The sequence below is a fragment of the Schistocerca cancellata genome, chromosome 6 (assembly GCF_023864275.1).
Source record: "Schistocerca cancellata isolate TAMUIC-IGC-003103 chromosome 6, iqSchCanc2.1, whole genome shotgun sequence".
Lineage (NCBI taxonomy): Eukaryota > Metazoa > Arthropoda > Insecta > Orthoptera > Acrididae > Schistocerca > Schistocerca cancellata.
Genome location: NC_064631.1, coordinates 426,411,670 through 426,438,176, shown reverse-complemented (window position 1 = coordinate 426,438,176; position 26,507 = coordinate 426,411,670). Strand labels below are relative to the sequence as shown.

General features: G+C 40.5%; 1 protein-coding gene across 1 annotated transcript in view; it reads left to right on the top strand.

Moving 5' to 3' along the window:
- The first annotated feature begins 6,707 nt into the window (after positions 1 to 6,707).
- Positions 6,708 to 26,507, top strand: part of LOC126191256 (phosphatidylinositol glycan anchor biosynthesis class U protein) — a 71,183-nt gene continuing 51,383 nt past the window's right edge. Inside the window, exon 1 of the mRNA XM_049932065.1 lies at positions 6,708 to 7,044. Within this exon, the coding sequence (XP_049788022.1) occupies positions 6,906 to 7,044 (139 nt within the window). The 5' untranslated portion in view covers positions 6,708 to 6,905. The remainder of the gene's footprint in view (positions 7,045 to 26,507) is intronic.

The window sequence follows — 26,507 nt, the reverse complement described above, 5'->3', positions numbered from 1 at the left end:
TTCGTAAAACTAGGGAAGATAAAAACAAAAAACTGTAGTTCTTCAAAAAGTAAAATATTCTTCAAACGTTTCCCACTGCACTAAAAATCTGTTAACTTAACATAACAATTATAGTAATTGTTGTTCAGAAGTATTCACTAAATTATTAGAACAAAACAAAGATAAATATTAAGCCATTTCAAAAGCTGAACTTTTACCTACTAAAGTTGGGTATAAAATTTTATTACTTTTAGATGAAAAATATAAAATTACTCTACCAGATCGACACACTAAAATCTTTAAAAACGATGATGATAAATTAGATAAACTTGTAAATTTACATTTTGTTTGTCAAAGTAAAAAGGTAACTACAGATCGTCCAATTCATGTTATCGATTTTGAATAAATTTAAGTATTTTGTATTTTTCTTTTATTCAAACTAGGGTTTCCCTTGCTATAATTTTCTAAGTTCTTTTAAATACCTCAGGTTTGTTCGAAATTTTTTGTTTTCGTTGTATTTATATAGAATTTGATTTTTCAAAATAGGGAAATGAGATATTTTGGTTGGGGGAACTGGAAAATTCGATTCTTGATTGGCATTCTGGAAATTTGTCTCAGAAAAGAGATTTGCAGCAGAACCCTTTTATTCATACTACTCATGAGTTGCTTACTGGCTGTGCAATGTGTGGAGGAGCGCCATCTTACATGAAAATGATCCTATCCATACATTCTCGATAAGGATTCTTATAGTGTGTATCAGTGATGGTACAAGTAAATGGACCCATATAAACAATTTCCTCCAAACAAATATATGGTGCCGCACCACGGAGCTACTTATGGAGAATAGAGTCATACCAGTCGATGTTTGAGCAGATCTTCATTTGTCCATATTCTTGAGTTTTGGTCCCTGAGATGGAAGTGGGCTTCGTCTGTCCACAGAATGCTCCATGGTCACTCACTGGCCACTTACATGCAAGAAAGAAATTCTAGAGTATACGATTGTTTAATGGTATGTCATCATGAAGCAACTCATGAATGTGTATAATTTTGTATGGTAACAATGCAAGATGTTTCATAGAATTTTATGCACCATGCTCACGGCTCTATTCAAAGTTTGGGCAATTCTCTGTGCGCTGGATGTTTCCACACCACCACTCGACCCCTCCTACAATGCTGTGGTTACATCTTCTATTGATGTCGAATTAATTGTTTTCCTCCATCTGCTGTAATGCAAATCAAATGAACCTGTATTCGAATTTCGTAATCATTTTCTCCACCCTTTGGTGGGCATTGGACCAACACCATTTTTCATACCCTAGAGTCTCAGAAACTTCTGAAGAGGCTACTAGCACACAGCTCATAAAAGAGCTTTGCCAGCTACACACAGTTCTGTATTGAAATAGTCATTCTGACATGTAATTCACAAACTAAGGAACAGCCATGGACCCTTCGTCTTTTATTTTGCGTATTCTACCACTTATAGCACCATCTAGTGGTAAATTTTCGTTAAATATTTTCGTTTCCATAACGTGTCCCCTTTCTTCGACAATATTCTGTTCAAATTTGGCATCATTCCGACCAATGGTTCGATTTTTACAGCGTTTTGAAACTGGAACTTTAATTATAAGCACCCTGTGTTTTGGTTATGATTAATGTTTTACTAAAAGTTTAAAATTATGTGAGGTATGTGTTCTCTCAACTCTTTGTACCCTGTTTGCTAGGTATGATCGGAATTAGTTGTTAGCTATGCCTCTTATTTGTACTGCTTTTACCTTGGTTAGTGGAATCTTATGGCCAATAGTATTAAAAGACCTAGAAAGATTTAAAAATATGCCTGTGACACTCATCTTTGTCAAGAGCTTGAAGTACCACATTTGTGAATTCAACTACAGCTAATTCTGTTCTTCTACCACTTCAGAAACCAAACTGTCATTCAACTAAAAGGTTGTACTTATTGAAAAATTTATAAATCCACCTTTCTTAATTTGTTCTATAATTTTTGAGAATGGTAACGACAGGGAAATGGTCAGTAGTTTTCTTTATCTCCTATATTACCCTTCTTTTGCAAAGGTACAACTCTTGTCTGTTTTAAATACTCTGGAAATATTCCTGATTTGAATGATTCATTTATGATGGTTTCTAGGCATGCTTGGCTACTCTCTATACATTCTTTCAGCACACATATTTGTACTTCATCTACCGTAAGTCTACTGACTTTATTTTTTGGTTTTGTACAGTTTTTCTGACTTCATATGCTGTGGTTGCTAGTAACATCATTGTCGTTAGCGTATAGTTATTTACAGATGATAAATTGGTTTTGTTAATTTTTTTGTAATTTTTCTACAGTACTTGAAAGATTCACATAGTTTTCTGGATGGTGAGGATCATTTATTGTGTGTCTACTTCTGTTTGCTTTTTAGTTCTTTGCATCGTATATTGTTTTGTTGTTAAGTGACTTCTTGCAGCAGTCACCAACTTTTTATAAATCTTTTTGTACCTGTGATAGAAATGTAAAAACTTTGTCTCAATATGACTCCTTTTCATGGAAGTGAGGTCTTTAATGATTCAGGATGATTTTGTAATATCTTCTGTTTTTCGTTTATTTTTGTGAAACTCTGATACTGATGCAAGTAGTTTAGGCAATGACTTTTCAAAGTTCAGTTCAAATTATGTCGATAATTCAGAGCAGTGGTTCCCAACCTTTTTTGTAACGTGATGCACTATTTTTCTGGAAACCTTTTTGCGACCCAATATATACATATGTATACTCTACCACTACAGTCACTATGCAGTAGTTAATAGTAATAAAAAAATTATGTATAATATGAAACTGAACTTAGTATTGTATGGAAAAATGCTTTTCTGAGTAATAATTTTGAAAATGTTGAAGGGAACATAATTAAAGAAAAGAAACACAATTTTGGTCTATAAGAATTTTATTTCATGCAAATTAAATGGTGAACTTAATGAGATTTGTGGTATTGTTTAGTCTTGTTGTTAATGACACTTTCTATGTCTGGACTGAAACTTGTTAGTTTTAATTGTAAATCATTTGTTTCCGTACTTTTTTTAAAAAAACCAAGCTAGAAAAGCACATTCACGTAAGTGAGTAGTTGTGAATTCCATTAGCTCCTTCATAGCTATATTTGCAAGCACTCAGTACTCTTGGTTTAATTTTATCCAAAGTAAGATTAGGCTTCATTCTTGAAATAAACTTTTCAAAGAAGAGTCACACAATAGTTCTACCAGGGAGTCATCCGCAGGTGCCAACAGTTTTAACTTTTTAAGATTGTCCTCTTCAAACGAATTTCTTATCCACAGCAGTTCATCAGGAATTCTTGGAAAATAATACCTACAACAAGAAATCAACATTAAGTAACATTCTTGAATAAGCAAACAACTATTAGTGGAATTAACATGAAACTATCATATTCTTTTGAGTTCTCTATGTGGGGACAGCGTAACTATCATTTTCAAAATGAAGGTGGCTGAACTTAATTGTTACTTTTCTGTATTGGGTGAAAAACAATAACATGAAAATTATAAATATGTTTAGTATGGAATACATCAAATCTAAGTGATTACAAGTACAATTATTTCAGAATAAGTACCTGAAACTAGAGGCCAGTACTTCAAGAGGTTCCTTCCCTCCAGCTGCTGTTTTCTTGTTAACTTTGATTCCATATGTTTCTAAGAAATCATTGAGCAGTGGGAATGCATCATAGCAGCTCTCTTTCAATTTACTGAACCATATTTCAAGTTTTTAAACAGTTGCCTCTATTTCATCTTGAACATAGAACTTGTGGACATCCTTTCCTTGTAGCGATAAACTGAGGCTGTTGAGAGCACTGAATATGTCACCCAAATATGAAAGACATATTAGCCAGTTTTCGTCATTTAACAGGTCCATAAAACTGCTCACAGATTTCACATCACTTTTGTGCTCCAACAGGAAGATTCTCAACTCATCTCGAAGCTCAAATGATCTTGATAACACTTGCCCTATTGACAGCCAGCTTGACAACCTGCACTACATAGTGCAGGGGAAGTGTTCTGTGCTCACTGCCCATCTCATCACTCAGCATGGCAAACAATCTTGCATTTTTAGGTCCACATTTAATGAAATTCACAATTTTCACTGTGTCATTAATGATTTTCTTTAGGCTTTCAGACAGACCTTTACTTGCAAGGGCCTCTCGGTGCTGGCTACAGTGAGTCCACTGAACAGAAGGGGAAACTGCCCTAACTTTAACAATCAAACCTGAGTAAACGACAGACATAGCATGGAGACTATCAGTCATCAGTGCAACACATTTTGTACCCTCTATTTCATTTTCTACCGTAAAGCCATCAAGACATTTAAAAATTTCTTCCCCTGTTGTTATCATTGGCAAACATGTAGAAAAGACCATTTCTTCTTCTATACTCCCACCAAATTCAAACCTAACAAAAGCTAAAAGAATATCCTTGCTGACTATATCTGTGTTTTCATCAAGCTTTGCTTGAAAACTGTGGCCATAGACTGGTTTATAAACTCTGGCATTTAATAGATCCTTGTCTTTACCATTTTGTTTAATAAGGGTATTTCGTCAATTAGTCTTGTGTGCTTTTTGCTAAATAAAGCATCAGATTTTATTTTGGCCGCTGGTAAAACAAAACCCTCTCCTACAGTGTGAGCTATCAGTAATGACTGTCGATATGAAACGATTGTAGTTTGGTTATTTGTTCCCCAGAGTCAATTTTGTCATCATTAACTTTGATTTTCAAAAACTTCCGTTTTTGTTTTGGAAAAATCGATTGACTTGTTTATGTATCTGGACATTTCTTTGATAAATGTCTTTTCAGTTTTGAAGGTTTCATACTCATGTCAGCAAGTACTTCAAAGCATACAATACACAGAGGAAGCGTCTCTTGATCTGTGCCTGAAAACACAAACCCATATTTCAAATAATCATCTTGGTATTTATGAAAGCAAAATTTCACCTTCTTCTGGAAGGAGTTCAGTTAACTAACTTCACTAACACTGCCACCTTTAGGTGTATTACATGAACACTGGTACTGGATGTGTAAGGTTCAAAGCTTGGACCTACAACATATTTTAAATTATAACTTCCCATAACTGTGTAGCTGAAGTGTAAATTAATCTGACACTGAGTCGTAGAAATCGAAATGTAGAAGGGTAGTCATGGGGGGCGACCTACAGTTTGGGAAGCACTAATGCAGAGAATTTCTAATTTACATTGATTTGTCTATAAACTTCATCACAACTTTAATTTGTTTGTTCCCTTGAAAAATCTTGAATAGTATTTTGATTCATGATAAACGGTCTTTGTAGGCCTGCAGTTTAGTAATTTTTCCCTATTATTTTGTGACAGAAATGGTCTGAGAACCCAAGAGCTTTTATAATTAGACTATACCTCTCGCTGTCCATATTTGTGGCCACCTGGTCGATCACTGACGCAGTCACTGCACTCATCCTTATTGGTTTATTGCACTAGTGACCAACAGGAGCATGACAAATCGCTGAAGAATATTTATGAGAATGCTACTGTTCTCATTTATGAAATTTTAATTTTTCTTTGTGTCTCTAAACTATTGAAGACTCTGCTTCTAAAACATTTAAATTTCCACATTAAAAACATCAGTGTTGAAGTGACACATTTTCCGTTGTTCGATTCGTATATTTATCTTCAATAGCAATATTTCATTCCAGTGTCATGGGGACTGTAATTCCAAACTGAGAACCTGTGTATGTAAGATTCAAAGAGATAAAATGCCAGAGAGGGGCAACACTGGCACAGAGTAAGGCAAATTAAACACCCTCCGCCAAGTTTTCGTAAGTCAAAAGAAAGGGATATGGTATGTGACAGTGCATAAGGAAATTACGAAACTGCAACTGTCAGCGTTTATTAGCAATATTTCCTATGAACGTAGTGTACTAACACTTTATATACACCATCTGTTCTCAGTATCGGCAACTTTCATTAAAATACTGTAACCCCAGATGGTCCAATATCTCACTTTAGCCCCATGACTACCTTTCTACATTGCGATTTCTAAGACTCAGTGTCAGATTAATTTACACTTCATCTACACGGTTATTGGAAGTTATAATTTAAAATATGTTGTAGATCCAAGCTTTGAAAATTGATCGTGCACATATCATACCAAGAATGATTCAAAGAGTAATTTCTACTTTTTACTTTGCATTGCAACAACAGAAACAGTTGTTGGAGTAGAGCTATTGGAACTATCACGAAGTAAATCGTACAGAAAAGGACGTAATCGACCATACCTTCGAACCACGAAGTAAGTTTTCAGTCACAAAAAAAGGTTGCAATTTGATGTTCATGACATTTCGGAGATGTTACAGTGCGTAGTAGCGTACAAACTCGTAAACTTTCAGAACTACCGTAGAATGATGTTCAGAAACATGGCAACTACTAGTAACGAGTTGTACCTCAGGGGGCCCTGAATAAAGTGCCACAGCCTCTGTATGTATTGGTAAGAATGCAGGGAACCTGCATTAAATCACCTGTTTAGCACCGTACATAAATCCAGTATGAAATACTGTATACTTAGAGTATGAATATAATAAGAATTTTCTAGGGCTCCATAATGTGATTTTACACCGGTAATCTACCAGCCAGGTGCGGAAATAATAATCATGATCGAAGCGAATGCATCTGGCGCCGCTGTTGGTAAAGTACATGAGTTAGATCGTGTTTGTATCGTTGAGCGCGTCGATGTTACTTTGTTACGCCCATTGGTTGTTTTGATTTGACATCTTTGGTTATGGAGGGCGTGTGGAATGTAGTGTTTGTTTGCGATTAAATGATTGGGTTTAAACGTTTATCAGTCGGCTTTAAAGGTTGTAGGACACGTTGTATGGTTTCCTGCTACTCAAAGCAGGATACTGTTTTCCTATGGATATTTTAAAAATTTCAACATTAGTGGTGTATGCTGTAGCTGGAGCAATAAGATTTTGGTTTTTAAATTCAGATTATAGGCAAATAATTGCAGACCGTGTTGAGATATCAACGCCTCTGAACTCGTGGAAGAAAGGTAAGCTCAAATGGCCTTTAAGACTCTTGGCCCTGTGTGATTAATATTTCTGAAAAAAATACTAGTCGACATTATCACTTATACCGGTAAGTTGTGCTAGTATTTGCACTATGCTGTTGTAAACATAACGAAAAATGTGTTGTGGACAGAAAGTACTGTTGTCAGAGAAGTTTTAATTGCGTAGTAAGTGAAACATAATAAAAGCTATTCCCTGGGTGTGAAGAGAGCTGTTTTAAAATTTGTCCGTAAATCAGTTTAGAGGTTACCATGCTGACAACGTAACGGAGCGCATTTTGTATATCTTCTAACCGGTTTGATGTGGCCTGCCACTAATTTCTCACCTGGGCCAGCATTTTCGTCTCAGAGAAGCAACTGCAACCGACGCCGTCAATTATTTGTTGGATGTATTCCAATATCCGTCTTCCTCTACAGTTTTTACCCTCTACACCTCCCTCTAGTACCATAGAAGTTAATCCCTGATGTCTTAACACGTGTCCTATCTACCTATTCTTCTTCTTGTCGGTGTTTTCCGTATATTCCTGTCATCGCCAACTTGACAGAGAATCTCCTCATTCCCTACGTTATCAGTCCGTCTGATTTTCAACAGTCTTCTGCAGCACCGCATCTCTAATGCTTCGATTCTCTTCTGGTTTGTCCACAGCCCACGCTTCACTACTATACAATGCTCTGCTCCAAACGTACATTCTGAGATGCTTCTTTCACAATTTAAGTCGTATTTTTATACTATCAGACTTGTCTGTGCTAGGAATGCCCTTTTTGCCAATGATCTGCCTTTTATGCCATCCTTATTCCATCCATCATTCGTTATTTCGCCGCGTTGGTGGCAGAATTCCAACTTTGTCTACTTCGTGATATCCAATTCTGGTAAGTTTATTATTTACTCTCAATCCATATTATGTATTCAGTACACTGTTCATTCCATTCAACACATCCTATGATTCTTCTTCACTTTCACTTAGGATATCAATGTCATCAGTGAAGCTTATTGTTGATATCCTTTCATCCTGAATTTTAATCCCACTCTGGAACATTTCTTTTATTTGTGTCATTGCATCTTTGATGAACATATTGAATAGTGGTGGCAAAAGACTACATCCGTATCTTACACCATTTAATTTGAGTACTTCGTTCTTGGTATTCCATCCATATTGTTCACTCTTGGTTCTTGTACACATTGTATATTCCCATCATTCCTTGTAGCTTACCCCTATTTTACCCACAATTGTACTTATGTATGCCACTTCTTTGCACAATGATTCTTCCTGACTTGTCTCTTAAACTTCACCCTACTCTGCATCATTACTGAACACGTTGCACCATTTGACAGTGTCAAACACTTTTTCCAGTTCGACAATCCTATAAATATGTCATGTTTTCCGTTGTCAACCCCAATATCAGAACTGCCTTTCTGGTACCTTTATGTTTTGTAAAATCCAACTGATCATTGTGTAACAGTTCATCAATTTCCTTTTCCATGCTGTATATTACTCTTGTCAGCAACCTTGACACATGAGCTGTCAAGTCGCTTGTGCAGTAAAACTCACACTTGTCGGCTCTTGCTATCATCGGAATTGTGTGTATAATGTTATTTTGAAAGTGGTATATCGCCAGTCTCATTCGATGTACACAGCAATGTGAATAATTGTGTTGTTGCCACTTTCTCCAGTGATTTTTGAAATTCCGATGGAATGTTATTTTTTTTCCCTTCTGCCTTGCTTGATCTTAAGTTGTCCAAAGTTCTTTTAAGTTCTGGTTCTAATACTGGATCCACTATCTCTCCTCTGTTGACTCCCGTTTCCTTTTCCATCATGTCATCGGTCAAGTTCTGCCCCTCACAGAGGCCTTCTGTGTTCTTTCTACCTATCTGACCTCCTTTGCATTTAACGGTGGAATTCCCATTGCACGCTTAATTTTGCTACCATTGCTTTTAATTTCACTGAAGGCTTTGACATTGATTCTTCCTTACTCGTCTCTCTAACTTCAGCCTTCTCTTGTGATTCTTGAACAGAGTAATCACTATTACCATCTGAAATATATTGCAGAACTCAGTTAGCCTTTCTCCTCTCTCGTTCCTGCAACGGAGCCCATATTCTCCTGTAACATTTTCTTCTACTCCTTTCCCTACAATTACATTCCAATTCCTCATGACTATTGGATCTTCATCCCCCTGTACATACTGCATTACCTGTTCAGTGTCCTTTTCCTCTTCACCTTCAGATCACATCATCAGCATGTATAACTGAACTGTCGTTGTTGATGTTGGTTTGCTGTCAGTTCTGATGAGATCTGAACTGTTCACAGTAATTCACTCTTTGCCCTATCTTCCTATTCACAACTCCTACTCCTATTATACCATTTTTTGCTGGTGGTTACCACACTGGACTCTCATTTGGGAGGACGATGGTTCAGACCCATGTCAGGCCATCAAGTTGTAGCTTTTCTGTGGTTTCCCTAAATCACTGCAGCAAATGCGGGGATGGTTCCTTTGAAAGGGCACAGCCGATATCCTTCCCCAGCCTGACATAATCTGAGCTTATGTTCCATCTCTTAATGACCTTGATGTCAGCAGGTAAACTCAGCCTTCCTTCCTTTTACTTTTTTCTGCTGTTCCTTTTTATGGACGTATATTTGTTTTTTCTTTTTTTGGTCAGTTGTTGTATTTCTTCAGTTACCCAAAGGTTCTTCATGATCACATTTCTTGCAGTTATATTTGTCTGTTCAACTTCTCTATTAAAGAATCATTTTTGAGGTTTCTGTTCCTCCAGAACTTCTTAAACATCTAAGCTCTCCAATGTCTGTGTTGTGGATAGCACCATGTTTTGGAGATGAAAATGTCAGAAAAATGATTTACTTTTCCTGTTTTCATTTGCTATTATTTTATGGCATCATATTCTGGAGCAACTCACCATTCTGGAAGAAAAGTGTTTCATGTGTAGAAGTGGTAATAAGGATAAGAGGGGATGGCCACTCTAGAGCCTCTTTTAGACATCTCTCTAACATCTGACAGCAGCCTTGCAATACATGTACTCAGTTACGAAGTTTGCTTTCTCCAACCAGTTACAGTTTGAAAACCACAGCAACATTCATAAATGCTATAGTACATACAAAAATGACTTACTCTATCCATCATTTGGTGTTAATGTGATGTATTCAGCCATAGAAATCCTTGGCCTCTTACCCAGTAATGGAAAGAATCTAATGGAAGATAAAATTAACTTCGAACACAAACTGAAGTAGGCCTGTTTTTAATGTTATTGACAACTAAATCTACTCCTTAGAACACTCTCTGACTGGTAGCATAAGACATTCATGTTGATATGTAAAGCTGATTCACTCCACAAAATACAAGAGATGACACTTATGGTCCATGGGATATTTAAATAACTAAGCAGCCAACCCCAGTGTGCTATCTACGGGCATAGATAACTTAGAACATCTGTGATTACAGTCTAATATTGGATTTTGGTATCTCTGTCTTGGCATAATGAAATCCCACTGGTACCTTGACATATGCGGACCTTGCCCAAGTATACCACTTTGCCTTGTGATCCTTCAACAGTATATTTGCAAGATTATTAGCTGAAATTGGCTCAAGAGGAACATTCGGTACTAGTATTGGCTTTGACCAGTGACATAATGTTAGTGGCTGCTGTGATGTCACATTGGTGTGTATTTTCACTGTCGATCATTAGTTGGCATAGCCAACACATGTGAAAGTAAAAAAAACTTGTTTGTGATGACAGACTTACCTGTAGCTTTGCATGAGGTCTTGGTTAGGTTGGAATGTGACAGTTTACTTGTGAGTTGGTGGAGGCAATGACTGTAATAACAAAAAATGTGGATGTGGTGACCGACTTGATCTGTAACTTAGCCCATTTGGAAAAATTGCCACTGATATCACTTTATAGCTACCATGTAATTTATAGTGTTTGTTGTAAGTTTTCTTACATCACAGTTCAGGCTTAAATGACTATTGTTGAGTATTCCTCTTTACCCCTGGAATTGATAGAACACAAAAAGACTTTCTTCTATCATTCGTGCAAATGAACATGGATTCTTCCATAATGCCATTGTTTTTCCCAATATGGTGTCGACTGGAAGAACGTGGATAGAGGAAATTTAAATAGGAACTCATTCATCCATAAGAACAGCAATGTGTTAACCGCACAATAATTTTCACAGCCATTGTGCCAAAAGTTGTAGCAGAAAGCCCTAGGAAGATCTGGTCACATGTACAGTCAATGAATGGGCCCAAACTTTTCATTTAATCTCTCATGGGTTTGTCTGGTGTTGTAAACAAATATATGAGAGAAGAGACATAAATATAAAGTACTGCATTTAAAATGTGTATTTGTGCATGAGGGTAGTACTGTACCAAATATTTTACTACTACACATTCACAAAATTTACATTATCACCTTCATTGTTGAAAAACAATTAAGATTACTGAAACAGAACAGTGTGCCAGGCCTTGATGGAATTTATTAGATTTTACATTGAACATAAGCTGAATTAACTCCTTTTCATATTTACCAAGAATCTCTTTGAGTGGTAAATAGCCCCATATGGCTAGAAAATAAAGCACATCAATCCTGTGTATAAAAAGGTAAAAGATTGGATTATTGAATAACAGACTGATGTCACTGATGTACCTCTGTTGTAGCATCCTATAGTGTATATGACATAAAATTCCTGGGGGGTACCAGTGCTGTCATGAAGAATGAGCAAGAATTCAGGAAACTGCTCATGTGGTACATAGCTTGTTTTATTCATGTCTGGCATTTTGCAAAAAATAGATTCTTGTGAACAGGCATAAACTGTCTCCATAGACTTTAGAAAGGCGTTAGACATTGTACCACATTGTCGACTACTGCCCATGATACAATATTTGGAATATCTGTTAGCTTGAGGAACATGTGATGAATATAACCTAGTATATTGTTCTGGAGAGCTAATGTTCTACATAAATGAAAGTTATATAGGGTGGATATTGAGGATGCATAATGTGACCTCTAATGTTCTGAGCATATGTCACATTTTATCAGATAAAATCGGCCACATAATAAGGTTGTTTGCTGATGATGCTGTTGTCTTTAAGAAAGTATAGTAGCTGGATGATCATAAGGAACTGCAGAGAGACATGGGCAAAATTTCTACTCGGTTTAGTGAAAGGCAGCTTTTTTCAAATGTAAGATAATTCATACAACTAAGATGTAGAATTCAGTATAATCAAATTACAAGATTAATGGTGAAGATCTTGAGTACACCATAACATAACATAATTTAAAAGAAGCATTATGAAGTGGGATGATTGTGTAAAAGAAGTTACACGGAAGGCAAATGGAAGATATACAGTTGTAGGAAGGGTTCTTGGAAAGTGCAAGGCATCCGAAGAGGAAATTGCATTCAAGATGCCAGTGTGATGAATAGTGGTATAGTATTCTAATGTTTGGAGCCCCTGTCAAGTAGGTATGACAATAGACATCAAACTAATTTGGAAATGCACTTCTAGGATTGTAATAGGCTGGTATAGCCCGTATGAAAGTGTAACAGAAATGCTTGTTTCGTGAATAGAAATCATTGGAGTAAAGACAATGTTGTTGTTGTTGTGGTCTTCAGTCCTGAGACTGGTTTGATGCAGCTCTCCATGCTACTCTATCCTGTGCAAGCTTCTTCATCTCCCAGTACTTACTGCAACCTACATCCTTCTGAATCTGCTTAGTGTATTCATCTCTTGGTCTCCCTCTACGATTTTTACCCTCCACACTGCCCTCCAATGCTAAATTTGTGATCCCTTGATGCCTCAGATTATGTCCTACTAACCGGTCCCTTTTTTTTGTCAAGTTGTGCCACAAACTCCTCTTCTCCCCAGTTCTATTCAATACTTCATCATTAGTTATGTGATCTACCCATCTAATCTTCAGCATTCTTCTGTAGCACCACATTTCGAAAGCTTCTATTCTCCTCTTGTCCAAACTATTTATCGTCCATGTTTCACTTCCATACATGGCTACACTCCATACAAATACTTTCAGAAATGACTTTCTGACACTTAAATCTATACTCGATGTTAACAAATTTCTTTTCTTCAGAAACGCTTTTCTTGCCATTGCCAGTCTACATTTTACATCCTCTCTACTTCGACCGTCATCAGTCATTTTGCTCCCCAAATAGCAAAACTCCTTTACTACTTTAAGTGTCTCATTTCCTAATCTAATTCCCTCAGCATCACCCGACTTAATCTGACTACATTCCATTATCCTCGTTTTGCTTTTGTTGATGTTCATCTTATATCCTCCTTTCAAGACACTGTCCATTCCATTCAACTGCTCTTCCAAGTCCTTTGCTGTCTCTGACAGAATTACAATGTCATCGGCGAACCTCAAAGTTTTTATTTCTTCTCCATGGATTTTAATACCTACTCCGAATTTTTCTTTTGTTTCCTTTACTGCTTGCTCAATATACAGATTGAATAACATCGGGGAGAGGCTACAACCCTGTCCCACTCCCTTCCCAACCGCTGCTTCCCTTTCATGTCCCTCGACTCTTATAACTGCCATCTGGTTTCTGTACAAATTGTAAATAGCCTTTCGCTCCCTGTATTTTACCCCTGCCACCTTTAGAATTTGAAAGAGAGTATTCCAGTCAACATTGTCAAAAGCTTTCTCTAAGTCTACAAATGCTAGATACATAGGTTTGCCTTTCCTTAATCTTTCTTCTAAGATAAGTCGTAAGGTCAGTATTGCCTCACGTGTTCCAATATTTCTACGGAATCCAAACTGATCTTCCCCAAGGTTGGCTTCTACCAGCTTTTCCACTCGTCTGTAAAGAATTCGCGTTAGTATTTTGCAGCTATGGCTTATTAAACTGATTGTTCGGTAATTTTCACATCTGTCAACACCTGATTTCTTTGGGAATGGAATTATTATATTCTTCTTGAATTCTGAGGGTATTTTGCCTGTCTCATACATCTCTACCAGATGGTAGAGTTTTGTCAGGACTGGCTCTCTCGAGGCCGTCAGTAGTTGTAATGGAATGTTGTCTACTCCTGGGGCCTTATTTCGACTCAGGTCTTTCAGTGCTCTGTCAAACTCTTCAAGCAGTATTGTATCTCCCATTTCCTCTTAATCTACATTCTCTCCCATTTCCAGAATATTGTCCTCAAGTACGTCGCCCTTGTATGGTCCCTCTATATACTCCTTCCACCTTCCTGCTTTCCCTTCTTTGCTTAGAACTGGGTTTCCATCTGAGCTCTTGATATTCATACAAGTGGTTCTCTTTTCTCCGAAGGTCTCTTTAATTTTCCTGTAGGCAGTATTTATCTTACCCCCAGTGAGATAAGCCTCTACATCCTTACATTTGTCCTCTAGCCATCCCTGCTTAGCCATTTTGCACTTCCTGTCGATCTCATTTTTGAGACGTTTGTATTCCTTTTTGCCTGCTTCATTTACTGCATTTTTATATTTTCTCCTTTCATCAATTAAATTCAATATTTCTTCTGTTACCCAAGGATTTCTACTAGCCCTGGTCTTTTTACCTACTTGATCCTCTGCTGCCTTCACTACTTCATCCCTCAGAGCTACCCATTCTTCTTCTACTGTATTTCTTTCCCCCATTTGTGACAATTGTTCCCATATGCTCTCCCTGAAACTCTGTACAACCTCTGGTTTAATCAGTTTGTCCAGATCCCATGTCCTTAAATTCCCACCTTTTTGCAGTTTCTTCAGTTTTAATCTACAGTTCATAACCAATAGATTGTGGCCAGAGTCCACATCTGCCCCTGGAAATGTCTTGAAATTTAATACCTGGTCCTAAATCTCTGCCTTACCATTATATAATCTATCTGATACCTTCTAGTATTTCCAGGATTCTTCCATGTGTACAATCTTCTTTTATGATTCTTGAACCAAGTGTTAGCTATAATTAAGTTATGCTCTGTGCAAAATTCTACCAGGCGGCTTACTCTTTCATTTCTTTCCCCCAATCCATATTCACCTACTATGTTTCCTTCTCTCCCTTTTCCTTTTGCTAATTCCCACTATATCTAACTTTAACCTATCCATTTCCCTTTTTAAATTTTCTAACCTACCTGCCCGATTAAGGGATCTGACATTCCACGCTCCGATCCGTAGAATGCCAGTTTTCTTTCTCCTGATAACGATGTCCTCCTGAGTAGTCCCCGCCCGGAGATCCGAATGGGGGACTATTTTACCTCCGGAATATTTTACCCAAGAGGACGCCATCATCATTTAACCATACAGTAAAGCTGCATGCCCTCGGGAAAAATTACGGCTGTAGTTTCCCCATGCTTTCAGCCGTTCGCAGTACCAGCACAGCAAGGCCATTTTGGTTAGTGTTACAAGGCCAGATCAGTCAATCATCCAGACTGTTGCCCCTGCAACTACTGAAAAGGCTGCTGCCCCTCTTCAGGAACCACACGTTTGTCTGGCCTCTCAACAGATACCCCTCCGTTGTGGTTGCACCTACGGTGCAGCCATCTGTATCACTGAGGCACGCAAGCCTCCCCACCAACGGCAAGGTCCATGGTTCATGGGGGGGAGGAAAAAAAGACAATGTAGTTCTTCAAAAAACCACTTCGGTAAATTTAGAGACTTTGTATTTGAAGAAGACTGTGCATTATGCTGCCATCGCCACAACCTCATGTAGTGATCATGAGAATAACAGAGGGATGTAGATATTCAGTTTTTCCTCATTTATTCTGCAAATGGAACAGGATAGAAAGTTGATAACATTGCAATGAAGTGCTCTCAATAATTCACTGTACATTAGCATGCAGACTATGTATGTAGGTGTAACAAACATTCCAGTCTCCCACGATTATTATATTTTCGTCTCCCTTTCTATTACTGAGTTACCATTTCTTTTTCCTCGTGTGCACTGTTTCATTTTCTACTTACAACAATATCCATGTATCTGAGTTAAGAAAAAACACCTTTGACTCTTTCCACATCCCAGAGAGACTCCTCTCCAAGGGATCCATGGAAAACGATAAGTGTATTGTAACAGCATCATGTATATCTGAACTATAGTTTTTGGCATTGATTTGCCGCCGATTATGTTGAGAATAGTTATATCACATGTCTTTTGTCCATAGTTCACTCTTTGCCCTATTTTCTTATTTATAAGGAATCCTCCCATTGTACAATTTTCTGATATTGTTGATATTACCCCGTATTTGTCTGCAAGTTGTTTTATCTTCTTTCCATTTCACTTCACTGACCTCATTTACACCTAAATCCAGCCTTTGCATTTCCCTTTTCAGATTTTATTGCTCCCTTATCACATTCAAAATTATCATAATGATTCTTGCAGAATATGCTGCCAAAGAATTTAAATCTAAACACAAAGGCAGTAAGACCCTCACACTTAAATCCTGTAATCAAATATTTTGTCAGCAAGCGAGAAATGGATTCACTCTGACATCAGATAGTAACACAGTGCATCGACCTGCTCGGAAACATAATCACCAATGATGATTACATGTTCAACAGTGTACTAAAAAAAATGCCCTTATGAGATAAAAACCATTATTGAGCAACAATATCTGAAAATTCAATACAGAGAAGGATGTCTGCAATATTTTTATTTGAACTGTGCTGCTTAAGAGCAACTAAATTCCACGTAAGCAAGCTATCAGGCACATATGAGAAACAGAAATATAGTTGTGGGGGAAATTATGTTGAAAATAGGATTCACAGAAAGAGAAATAAAGGCATTATTGAACAGGAGATAACACTGACCAGTCCTACTAATAACAGAAAAATAAATTTATATGCCAATTCATTTGGCCCAACTGCTGCTCTTTGTAACACTTCTGACATAATACATAAAGGAAAACGCACAGAAAAAGTATTTTGGGATACATGTGTCGAAAGCTTCAATATCATAACAAAAAAATCATTTAACGAAAGGTTGGTTGTAGCAATGAGGTATATTTCTTAGCAGTTAAAGAGGGTCTTTTTACCACATATGCTCAGTTCTTCATATGTTTTTGTAGAACAATACTGCTTGTTGTTTCACACAAGGATACAATTACATACATAATCTGGGTTTCCCTTTACCAATGCTCTGCAGTTCTGCCTAATATGTAGGACTGGAGCTCTTCTTCTAAGTATTGCAATTTTCTGAGAACATAATTAAACTAGTCCTTAATCTGCTCCCGCGTCCGGCCATCCTGATTTAGGTTTTCCGTGATTTCCCTAAATCACTCCAGGCAAATGGCGAGATGGTTCCTTTGAAAGGGCACGGCCGACTTCCTTCCCCATCCTTCCCTAATCCAATGAGACCTATGACCTGGCTGTTTGGTCTCTTCCCCCAAACAATCCAATCCAATCCTAAATCTGCATAGCACTCAATGCCTCTTGCACTGCTCTTGTTACTTCCTTTTCTTTTCAGTAGTTACTCAGAATGCCTTGACATGCACACAGACACAAAAAAGAGCTGTCAGTGGCACCAAAGTTAATGTCCAAGCACTTGTGGATGATACAGGAATTGAAATTAAGGTACCAGAGGTAAAAATAGAAATGCTGAACTCCATTTTCAAATTTTACTGTACAAATGAAGATATAGAAGTACGGCTTGGCTATTTTTTTGACATAATTACCACCAGACATTAGATGCTTGTCATTTTATGGGATCAGCCTTTGTATTGCTGTGTCAGTGTCTGTCACCTGGGAATGGAACAGTGCAGTATGACAGTATTTTCAGCTCTTCATCGTAGTGAAAAGGCTAGTGAGAGGAAATCCAAGAAAATACGGAAATCGTGAAAGCAGGATCAGGCCTGTACTGAGGATGAACAAAAACTCCATTTGAACTCCTCCTTAACATTTATTGTGCACTGAGCTGTATGTGAGTGACCATTGTCATGGATCAGTACTTCTACACTGAGCATTTCACATCTCATTTGTTAAGGATCATGATATCTGTGAGAAATGGTTGCTGCAATCCATAATTGCAGAGTGGAAGTTCTCCACCTCCACAAGGTCATCATTGATAAGGGTCTGTCCTCCATGACCCTCTTCAATATGACACTTTGGCAACCTTTAGAACATTGCATACACCAGTGATCCATCATTTGTAAATCTAGAAGTAATTTTGGTTGGTTGGTTGGTTTGTGGGGGTTAAAGGGACCAGACTGTGATGGTCATCGGTCCAGTAACTTTGGACTTTGCCTGGGAGGTGCGTTGGGACTCTTTCTATTCTTGTTCTGTCCCCCCTGCGTGTCCGGGACTTAGAATAGGCCTGCAGTATTCCTGCCTGTCGTAAGAGGCAACTAAAATGAGTCTCAAATGTTTCGGCCTATATGTGATGGTCCCCTCTCGGGTTTGACCTCCATATTTCCAGATTCTTCCGAAGAGCGAGCCAATTGGGGAAGGGTGCCTTACATGGTGCATTGTGTCCATGGTGCATTGAGACCTTTAGCCAGCTTTCTCGTCGTCGCATTGCCGTCCCACTCGTTCTCCATCTCTTGGGCGAGGATACATTCCTGGGTGCAATTTCCACCATGCACTGTGCAGTGTTGCCTTTTCCGGAGACGACAGCCATGGACTTCCTTGCACCTAATATCCATCATGGTAGCCAGTCCATTGTGATGGGGCCGCCATATACCCTGTTGGTTGTAGCCCCTGACAACACAGGGATCGCTCTGCTGATGCCTGCGCCGTTAACTCCCCACGTATGCCAAGGAGTAGATGCCTATCTCCCTGGGGCATCGGGACTCCCGGCAATGGCCATCCTACCAGGTGGCCCTTGCTGAGGCTGGGTGGTGCCCGTGGGGAGGGCCCTTGGTCGGAGTGGGTGGCATCAAGGCGGATAACCCGCAATGAAGCGTGGTACATCATCTCTTGCTGGTGGCCAGCCGCCAGCAGTCCTCAAGCGTTCTCGGGCTCAATTCAACACCCAGAAATACGATCCCAAATCGTTCCCCTCCCTGGCCACACCGTTGGAGGAGCATAAGGCTCAGGATGGCAGTGACACTTATTCACCCCAGTTCCTAGTTTATAGGAGAGCTGATGGGGAGTCTTTCATGTTGACAAAGCCTCAATTCTTCGTAGAGCATTTAGAGGACAAGTTTGGGGAGGTGGAGGGCTTATCCAAAATGTGCTCTGGGTCAGTATTGATAAAAACGGCATCCTCTGCCCAATCACGAAGAGTTTAAATATGGTTCAGGGTATTATTTTCCATAGGGACCATCTCCTAATGCAGTCTGATGATGAGCTGTGTGCCAATTTAGAGTGTCGAGTTCATTTCGTCTGGCGTGTTCATCGGGGTCCGAACGATAATCAGATTGCTACCAGTGCCTTCATCTTGGCCTTCGAGGGTGATACATTACCAGAGAAGGTCGGTGATGGTCTACCACTGTGATGTCAAGCCCTATATCCCTCCGCTGATGCAGTGCTTTAAGTGCTGGAAGTTCGGCCATATGTCTTCCCGCTGTACTTCCAGCCTCACATGTCAAGATTGCAGACGCCCATCACATCCCAATACTCCATGTGTCCTGCCTCCCATCTGTGTCAACTGCGGAGAGCATCATTCACCTTGCTCGCCAGGCTGCAGGATCTTGCAGAAAGAGCGGAAAATTATGGAATATAAGACCCTGGACCGACTGACCTATATTGAGGCTAAGAGGAAATATGAAAGACTCCGTCCTGTGTGAACGATTTCCTCATATGCCGCTGCTACAAGAACCGTGATAGCCCCATCAGTTCAGCGAATTCAAGTCGGCTCACCAAGCCTTACAACTCCGCATGCCCCCTAGCCCACCGGGGGGGGGGGGTCAATACCCACCCTGTTTCCTGCACCACCTACCTCAGGAGCACCACCACCCCACCCATCGGGGACGTCCGTCCCCACTTCTAAGCCGGAGAAGTGTCCAACTTCTTTGGCTCCTCTTGCCCACAAGGGGTCCCTTGGGCCCCTCCCTTCCCAGGTTTCCACAAGTGGGAAGGATGATGCAGTGGCATAAGTGCCTACAAGCAGCTGGTTGTAGGGCTTCGCGATCCTCCTCCGTCTCCGAGACTGAATCGGTGAAGCCCTTCCAGCCAGTGAAACCCAAGGAGCAGCGAGAAAAGTTCAAGAAGACCTCTAAGACAAAGGAACTTGTGGTGGCACCCACCCCACCGCAACCTACAAGCTCTGCGTCTGAGGGCGAGGTAGAGATTCTGGCGTCTGCTGAGGACCTAGATCTCACCGGACTCTCAGACACAATGGATGTCACTCCACAGGTACTCAGTCAGTGGCATCAGGTGACCCAGCTGCGTTATCTGCCTCCCCGGTCCCTTCATGCCTTTCTCAGCCATGGACAATGTCTTCCTCCAGTGGAACTGCAGCGGTTTTTTCCACCATCTTGCTGAGATCCGACAACTTCTCAGCCTTCACTCTTTCCTCTGCATTGCTCTTCAAGAAGCTTGGTTTCCGGTGATGTGAACCCCTGCCCTCCGTGGCTATCGGGGTTATTATAGGAACCGGGCAGCATATGAGAGGGTATCTGGTGGCGTCTGCATCTGTGTCCTCCACTCCCTTTACAGCGAGTCTATCCCTCTATAGACACCTTTAGAGGCTGTCGCTGTTCAGGTGTGGATGCCTCTGGCTGTTACAGTCTGCAATCTCTATCTTCCACCGGATGGTGATGTCCTGCAGCGTGTCCTGGCTGCGCCGCCACCTTTTCTGTTACTGGACGACATCAACGCTCATAACCCTTTGTGGGGTGTGTAATGGATCTGGGAGATGTGTTATTTTCTACCGGATTTGTCGATACCAGATCTAATGAGGGAGGTTATAAATGTTTTCTTGTTTTCGTCAGAATATTTTTTGTGAATTGTAATTTGCCTTATTTTATGCTAATTTGCTTATATGTTCGAGAGTGACAATATATTGATTAATATTAGTAGATGTGATGACTAATATCAAAGAGACTGGTTACAAGTGGAAGCTTGTGTGTTGTGTGAAATGTCTTTGACGCTGGAGTCTTCTTTGACCGTAGTCAGTCAGCAGTGAACACTCAGTGTGTGACGGTGGAACAATGTACAGGTCCCCGTTATAATAATTTGCAAGTGACCAGCAAAAATGAGTTATTCTACTACTTTTTTATATAAACATCAAGAAGGAAGCTCATTCGGAAAAATGGTTTTTGAAGCACCAAAAATGAGGCAAACGCATTGAACCAGGACATTTCCGCAGGTGACGAAACAGCATTATGGAATCATACTTTCACTAGACAACTGAAGCCAACACAAGAAAGTCAAATATCATCTTATAAACATCCACCCTAAATCGTGCAGTGCTCCGTTCAGTAAGTGGGAATTCCAAAGTGCCCCAGCTGCTTGCCCTGATACGGCTCCCAGGCCAAATCGCATCCACTGTCAGATGCTCAAACACCTCTCAGTGGACTGCCAACGACACCTCCTAGACCTTTACAACCGTATCTGGGTTGAGGGTGAGTTCCCGTTGCAGTGGCGGGAAAGCATCATAATACCTGTGTTGTATCGTGGCAAGAACCCCCTGGAGGTGGACAGCTACCACCCCATTAGCCTCACCAATCTTTGCAAGTTGCTCAAATGCATGTTGAGCCAGAGGTTGAGTTGGCTACTTGAGTCTCGCGGCCTTCTGGCTCCGTCTCGGGGTGGGTTCCATAAGGGTCACTCTGCCGCCGATAATCTGGTGTGCCTGGAGTCTGCCATCTGTACGGCCTTTGCCCACCATCAGCATCTGGTCGCCATATTTTTTGACATGCGGAAGGCATACGATACGACATGATGACATCACATCCTCTCTACATTTCATGGTTGGGGTCTTCGGGGTACGCTCTCAATTTTCATACAATATTTTCTGTCGCTTCGTTCCTTCCGTGCGCAGGTTGCGGCCTCCCATAGTTCCTCCCGAGATCAGGAGAATGGGATACCAGAAGGGTGTGTCTTAAGTATCTGCCTCTTTTTAATTGCAATTAATGGGCTTGCTGTGGCAGTAGGAATGTCTGTCTCAGCTTCCTTGTGTGCTGGCGACTTCTGCCTATACTTCTGCTCCACTGGCATTGTAGCTGCTGAATGGCAGCTGCAGGGTGCTATCTGCAAGGCACAGTCTTGGGCTGTAGTGCATGGCTTCCAGTTTTCAGCTGCCAAGACCTGTTATGCATTACTGCCAGCAATGCACTGTTCACCCTGAGCCACAGCTTTATCTTGACGGTGAACCTCTTGCTGCGGTTGAGACGCATTGGTTTTTGGGATTGGTTTTTGATACCTGGTTGACTTAGCTCCCTTATATTTGGCAGCTTAAACAGACGTGCTGGCAGCATCTTAACACTTTTCGTTGCTTGAATCACACCATCTGGGGTGCCGATTGGTCTACCCTTCTACGGCTGTACCAGCCATTAATTCAGTCCCGGCTAGATTATGGGAGCCTGGCTTACGGTTTGGCATCACCTTCCACATTGCAGTTACTGGACCCCATCCTTCACAGCGGGATCTGACTCACCACTGGAGCTTTACAGACAAGACCTGTCAACAGCATACTTGTGGAGGCAGGTGTCCCTCAATTGCGGTTCCTGTACCAATGATTACTGGCCGCTTATGCTACACACGTTTGTACCTTGCCCGGGCATCCCAATTATCGTCTCCTGTCCCCTCAGTCGGTCGTCCATCTTCCAGAACTGCGGCCCCGGTCAGGGTGCACAGTCGCAGTTCGCGTCAGAGCTCCTCTCTCTGGGCTTGAGGTTTTCCCTCTTACACCTCTTTTCCGGGACCCTCTGTGTATACCCCCGTGGTGCGTGCGCCTCGCCCATGCCTTCGGCTCGATTTGGCACAAGACCCAAAGGACTCAGTTCCTCCTGAGGTGCTCCACTGCCACTTTCTTTCAATCCTTGCCACGTTTCAAGGCTCTGACGTTGTTTGTACTGACGGTTCGATGGATGCTGGTCGTGTCGGTTATGCTCTTACCCTAGGGGATCATTATGAACAACACTCATTGCCGGCTGGCTGCAGTTTTTTTCAGTGCTGAGCTGGTCGCCATATCTCACGCCCTAGAGTATAACCGCTCCTGCTCAGGTGAGTCCTTCGTTATCTGTAGTGACTCCCTGAGCAGTTTACGAGCTATCGACCAGTGTTTCCCTTGCTCTCATCCGCTGATGGCTATCCAGGAGTCCCTCCATACTCTAGCGTGTTGCAGCCGTTCTGTGGTCTTTGCATGGACCCCGGGTAATGTTGGCATCCCGGGAAATGAACATGTTGACACGCTGGCCAAACAGGCTGCGGGAGCACCAGCCTTGGAGATTGGCCTTTCAGAGAGTAACGTCAGGGCAGTTTTGCGACAGAAGGTACTTTGCACCTGGGGTGAAGAATGACGCACCCTTCCTTCAACCAACAAACTTCGGGCCATCAAGGAGGTTACCGGTGCGTGGCACTCCTCCTTGCGGGTCTCTCGCAAGGACTCTGTTGTCCTGTGCTGGTTGCGCATTGGCCACACCTGGATAACACACAGCTATTTATTGCGCTGCGAGGACCCAACTTTATGTCGCTGCAGGTCAGCTTTGATGGTGGTCCACATCTTGTTGGACTGCTCACTTTTAACTCTTCTCAGGCAGACATTTGTGCTGCCTAATACACTTCCTGCACTTTTATCAGATGACGTTGCGATGGCAAATTTAGTTTTGAGTTTTATTCGTGCAGGGGGTTTTTATCGCTTGATCTAAGTGTTTGTCCTTTTTTTTTTTTTTTTTTTTTTTTGTTGAGTCTGGCCTTTGGCCGACGATTTTAGACTGGGGTTTTTAGTGAGTTTCTTGGTGGTTGGCTTTTCCTTTTTTGTTTCTGTGGTCGGCCAACCACTGTCACACTCGGTGTGATTTTAATTCCTTTTTTTATTGTCTCAGTCTGTGTCTTTCTTGTCCTGTGACGTCTCTTGTCATCACCATTGTTTCTTCTTATTCTTTGTGGGTGCTTCAAGTTCGCAGAAAAAGGGGCCAATGGCCCTAGTAGTCTGGTCCCTTCAATCCCACAAACCAACCAACCAATATTTATTCTTGTTCTGTATTAATGATCTGGCAGAGAATATTAATAGTAACTTCAGACTTTGACAAGATGTTTGAGTTATTTATAACCAAGTGAAAAGAAAAGAAGAAAAACTGCACAAATTTTCAATTAGACATTGATAAGGTTTCAAAGTAGTGCAGTGTTTGGCGCCTTGCTTTAAATTTACAGAAATATAAAATGTGCTTTTCACAAAACACAGAAAAGTAGTATCTGATGACTACAATATTAATGAGGCACAACTGGAGTCAGTCAAATCTGGGTGAATTATGTGGCAACCCTTACTGGGTTCAAAGCACTGTCGTGTGTATAAAAAGGAATATTCCTTAGAAGTCATCGGCTTTGACCAGTGAGTAGGAAATGTGCAACCAACTGTGTAAACAAAGATGATGTGACTTACCAAACGAAAGCGCTGGCAGGTCGATAGACACACAAACACTCACGTGGAATGTTTCCCTCTATTATATCAACTGTGTAAACAATATGACAACTATAATGTGATATCAGAGTTGATTTCTTTCAAATGGCCTAAGCTATTGATCAGTCTGCACCACAACCAGGACTTTAACTTTCACACTCATTGGCTTCGCCAACTAACAACAAAGCTGCGAATATAAACACCAAAATGTAACATCACAGCAGCCATTAACATTGTCACTAGTCAAAGACAACAGCTTCTATCAGATATTCCTCTTGATCCCTGTCATGTTTACTCTAGAAGCAAGAGAAACAGGAGTAGTGTACACTCCAGTATTAGAAGTGGAGCAGTGTCGCATGCTACGCACCTGTATGTGTGACTGAATTAATTGATTATTTAGAATAAGAGCAGAAACACTGTTTGCTGTATATCTCACCTTGGCTGCTTACATCCATTTTTGGAATGATCAGCACATCTATTTACCTACTGTCACAACGGTAAATTCTAATGTTACAGTGACACTAGAAAACTGACCAAGTGATCTGATGTTTCGCATTTATTTCTAATAACACTCGGTGATTCTCAGTACCTGTTTCAAATTATTTCTGGTGGAAAGGTCTAGAAGAAGGGCCATTCACTCTTACGAGGCTAACCGGAAAGCTGGTTGAATCTAAAAGCAACAGAATTGACACTGAAGCCTCCAAAGTACGAGGGTAAGTCAGTTATTATCTGCAAAGTAGTTATAAAATTTTATTGCAATCAAATAGGAAACTTACAAGAACGTCATTTTTTGACATAGTCTCCTTGTGTTTCAACACACTTGGTCCATCGTTGTACAAGCTTCCTGATGCCCTCATAAAAGAAGGTTCTCAGTTGAGCTGCAAGCCAGGAATGCACCACTTCTTTCTCTGCTTCGTCTGATAGAAATTGATGGCACCTTAATGCCTGTTTGAGTGGACCAAACAAGTGATAGTCAGAAAGGGCAAGATCGGAACTGTATGGAGGATGGTCCAGTACTTCAGATCTGAGTTTCTGGAGCGTTTCAGCAGTGTGGGCAGCAGTATGTAGACAGGCATTGTGCAACAACTCAACACCATATGACAGCAATCCTCAGTGTTTGTTTCGAAATGTAGGCTTTAGCCTGGCAGTAAGCATCTCACTGTAATGTACACTGTTTATTGTTGTGCCCCTTTCCCCATGGTGTTCCAGTACTGGACCTTGTGCGTCCCAAAAAACCATAAGCATCTGTTTTCCTGTGGGCAGTTGGGTCTTGAACTTTTTCTTGCTCGGTGAAATTGTATGTTTCCATTCCATACTACGCCGTTTACTCTCTGGCTTGTAATGATGGATCCATGTTTCGTCACCAGTAATGATCCTGTGTAAGAAATTGTCCTCTTCGTTACCATAGCGATCCAAATGTTTTTTGCAGATGTCCAAGCGCATTTGTTTATGCAACTGTGTGAGTTGTTTCGGGACCCATCTTGCACAAACCCAGGTCTGTTGTGGATGATTTTGTAGGCAGAACTGTGATTAATTTGCAGACAATGTGCTACTTTGTCAATAGTTAATCATCTGTCTAAGAGAATCATTTCACGTGAATGCTCAATTTGTGGCGATGAACGATCGTCCAGCTCCTTCATTGTGCGTAATACTTGTGCGACCATTTCGGAATTTTTCAATCCATTCGTAGACACTCCGTTGTGGCAAAACACTGTTCCTGTATTGTGCCGAAAGTCTTCGATGAATTTCGGCCCCTGATATGCCTTCTGACTACAAAAAACAGATCACTGAAAGTTGCTCTTCTTTGGTGCAAATAGACAGCGGAACAGCCATGATTAACAGCACGGCAGTGATAATGAAACTAACCTAGCAGCTTGAAAATTGCAAAGATATAACAACAAATAAACAAAGCATGTGTCTTCAATGTAAAACGACAGTACTACCAAAATAAACAAAAATATAACTAAATCACTGATAATTATTGACCT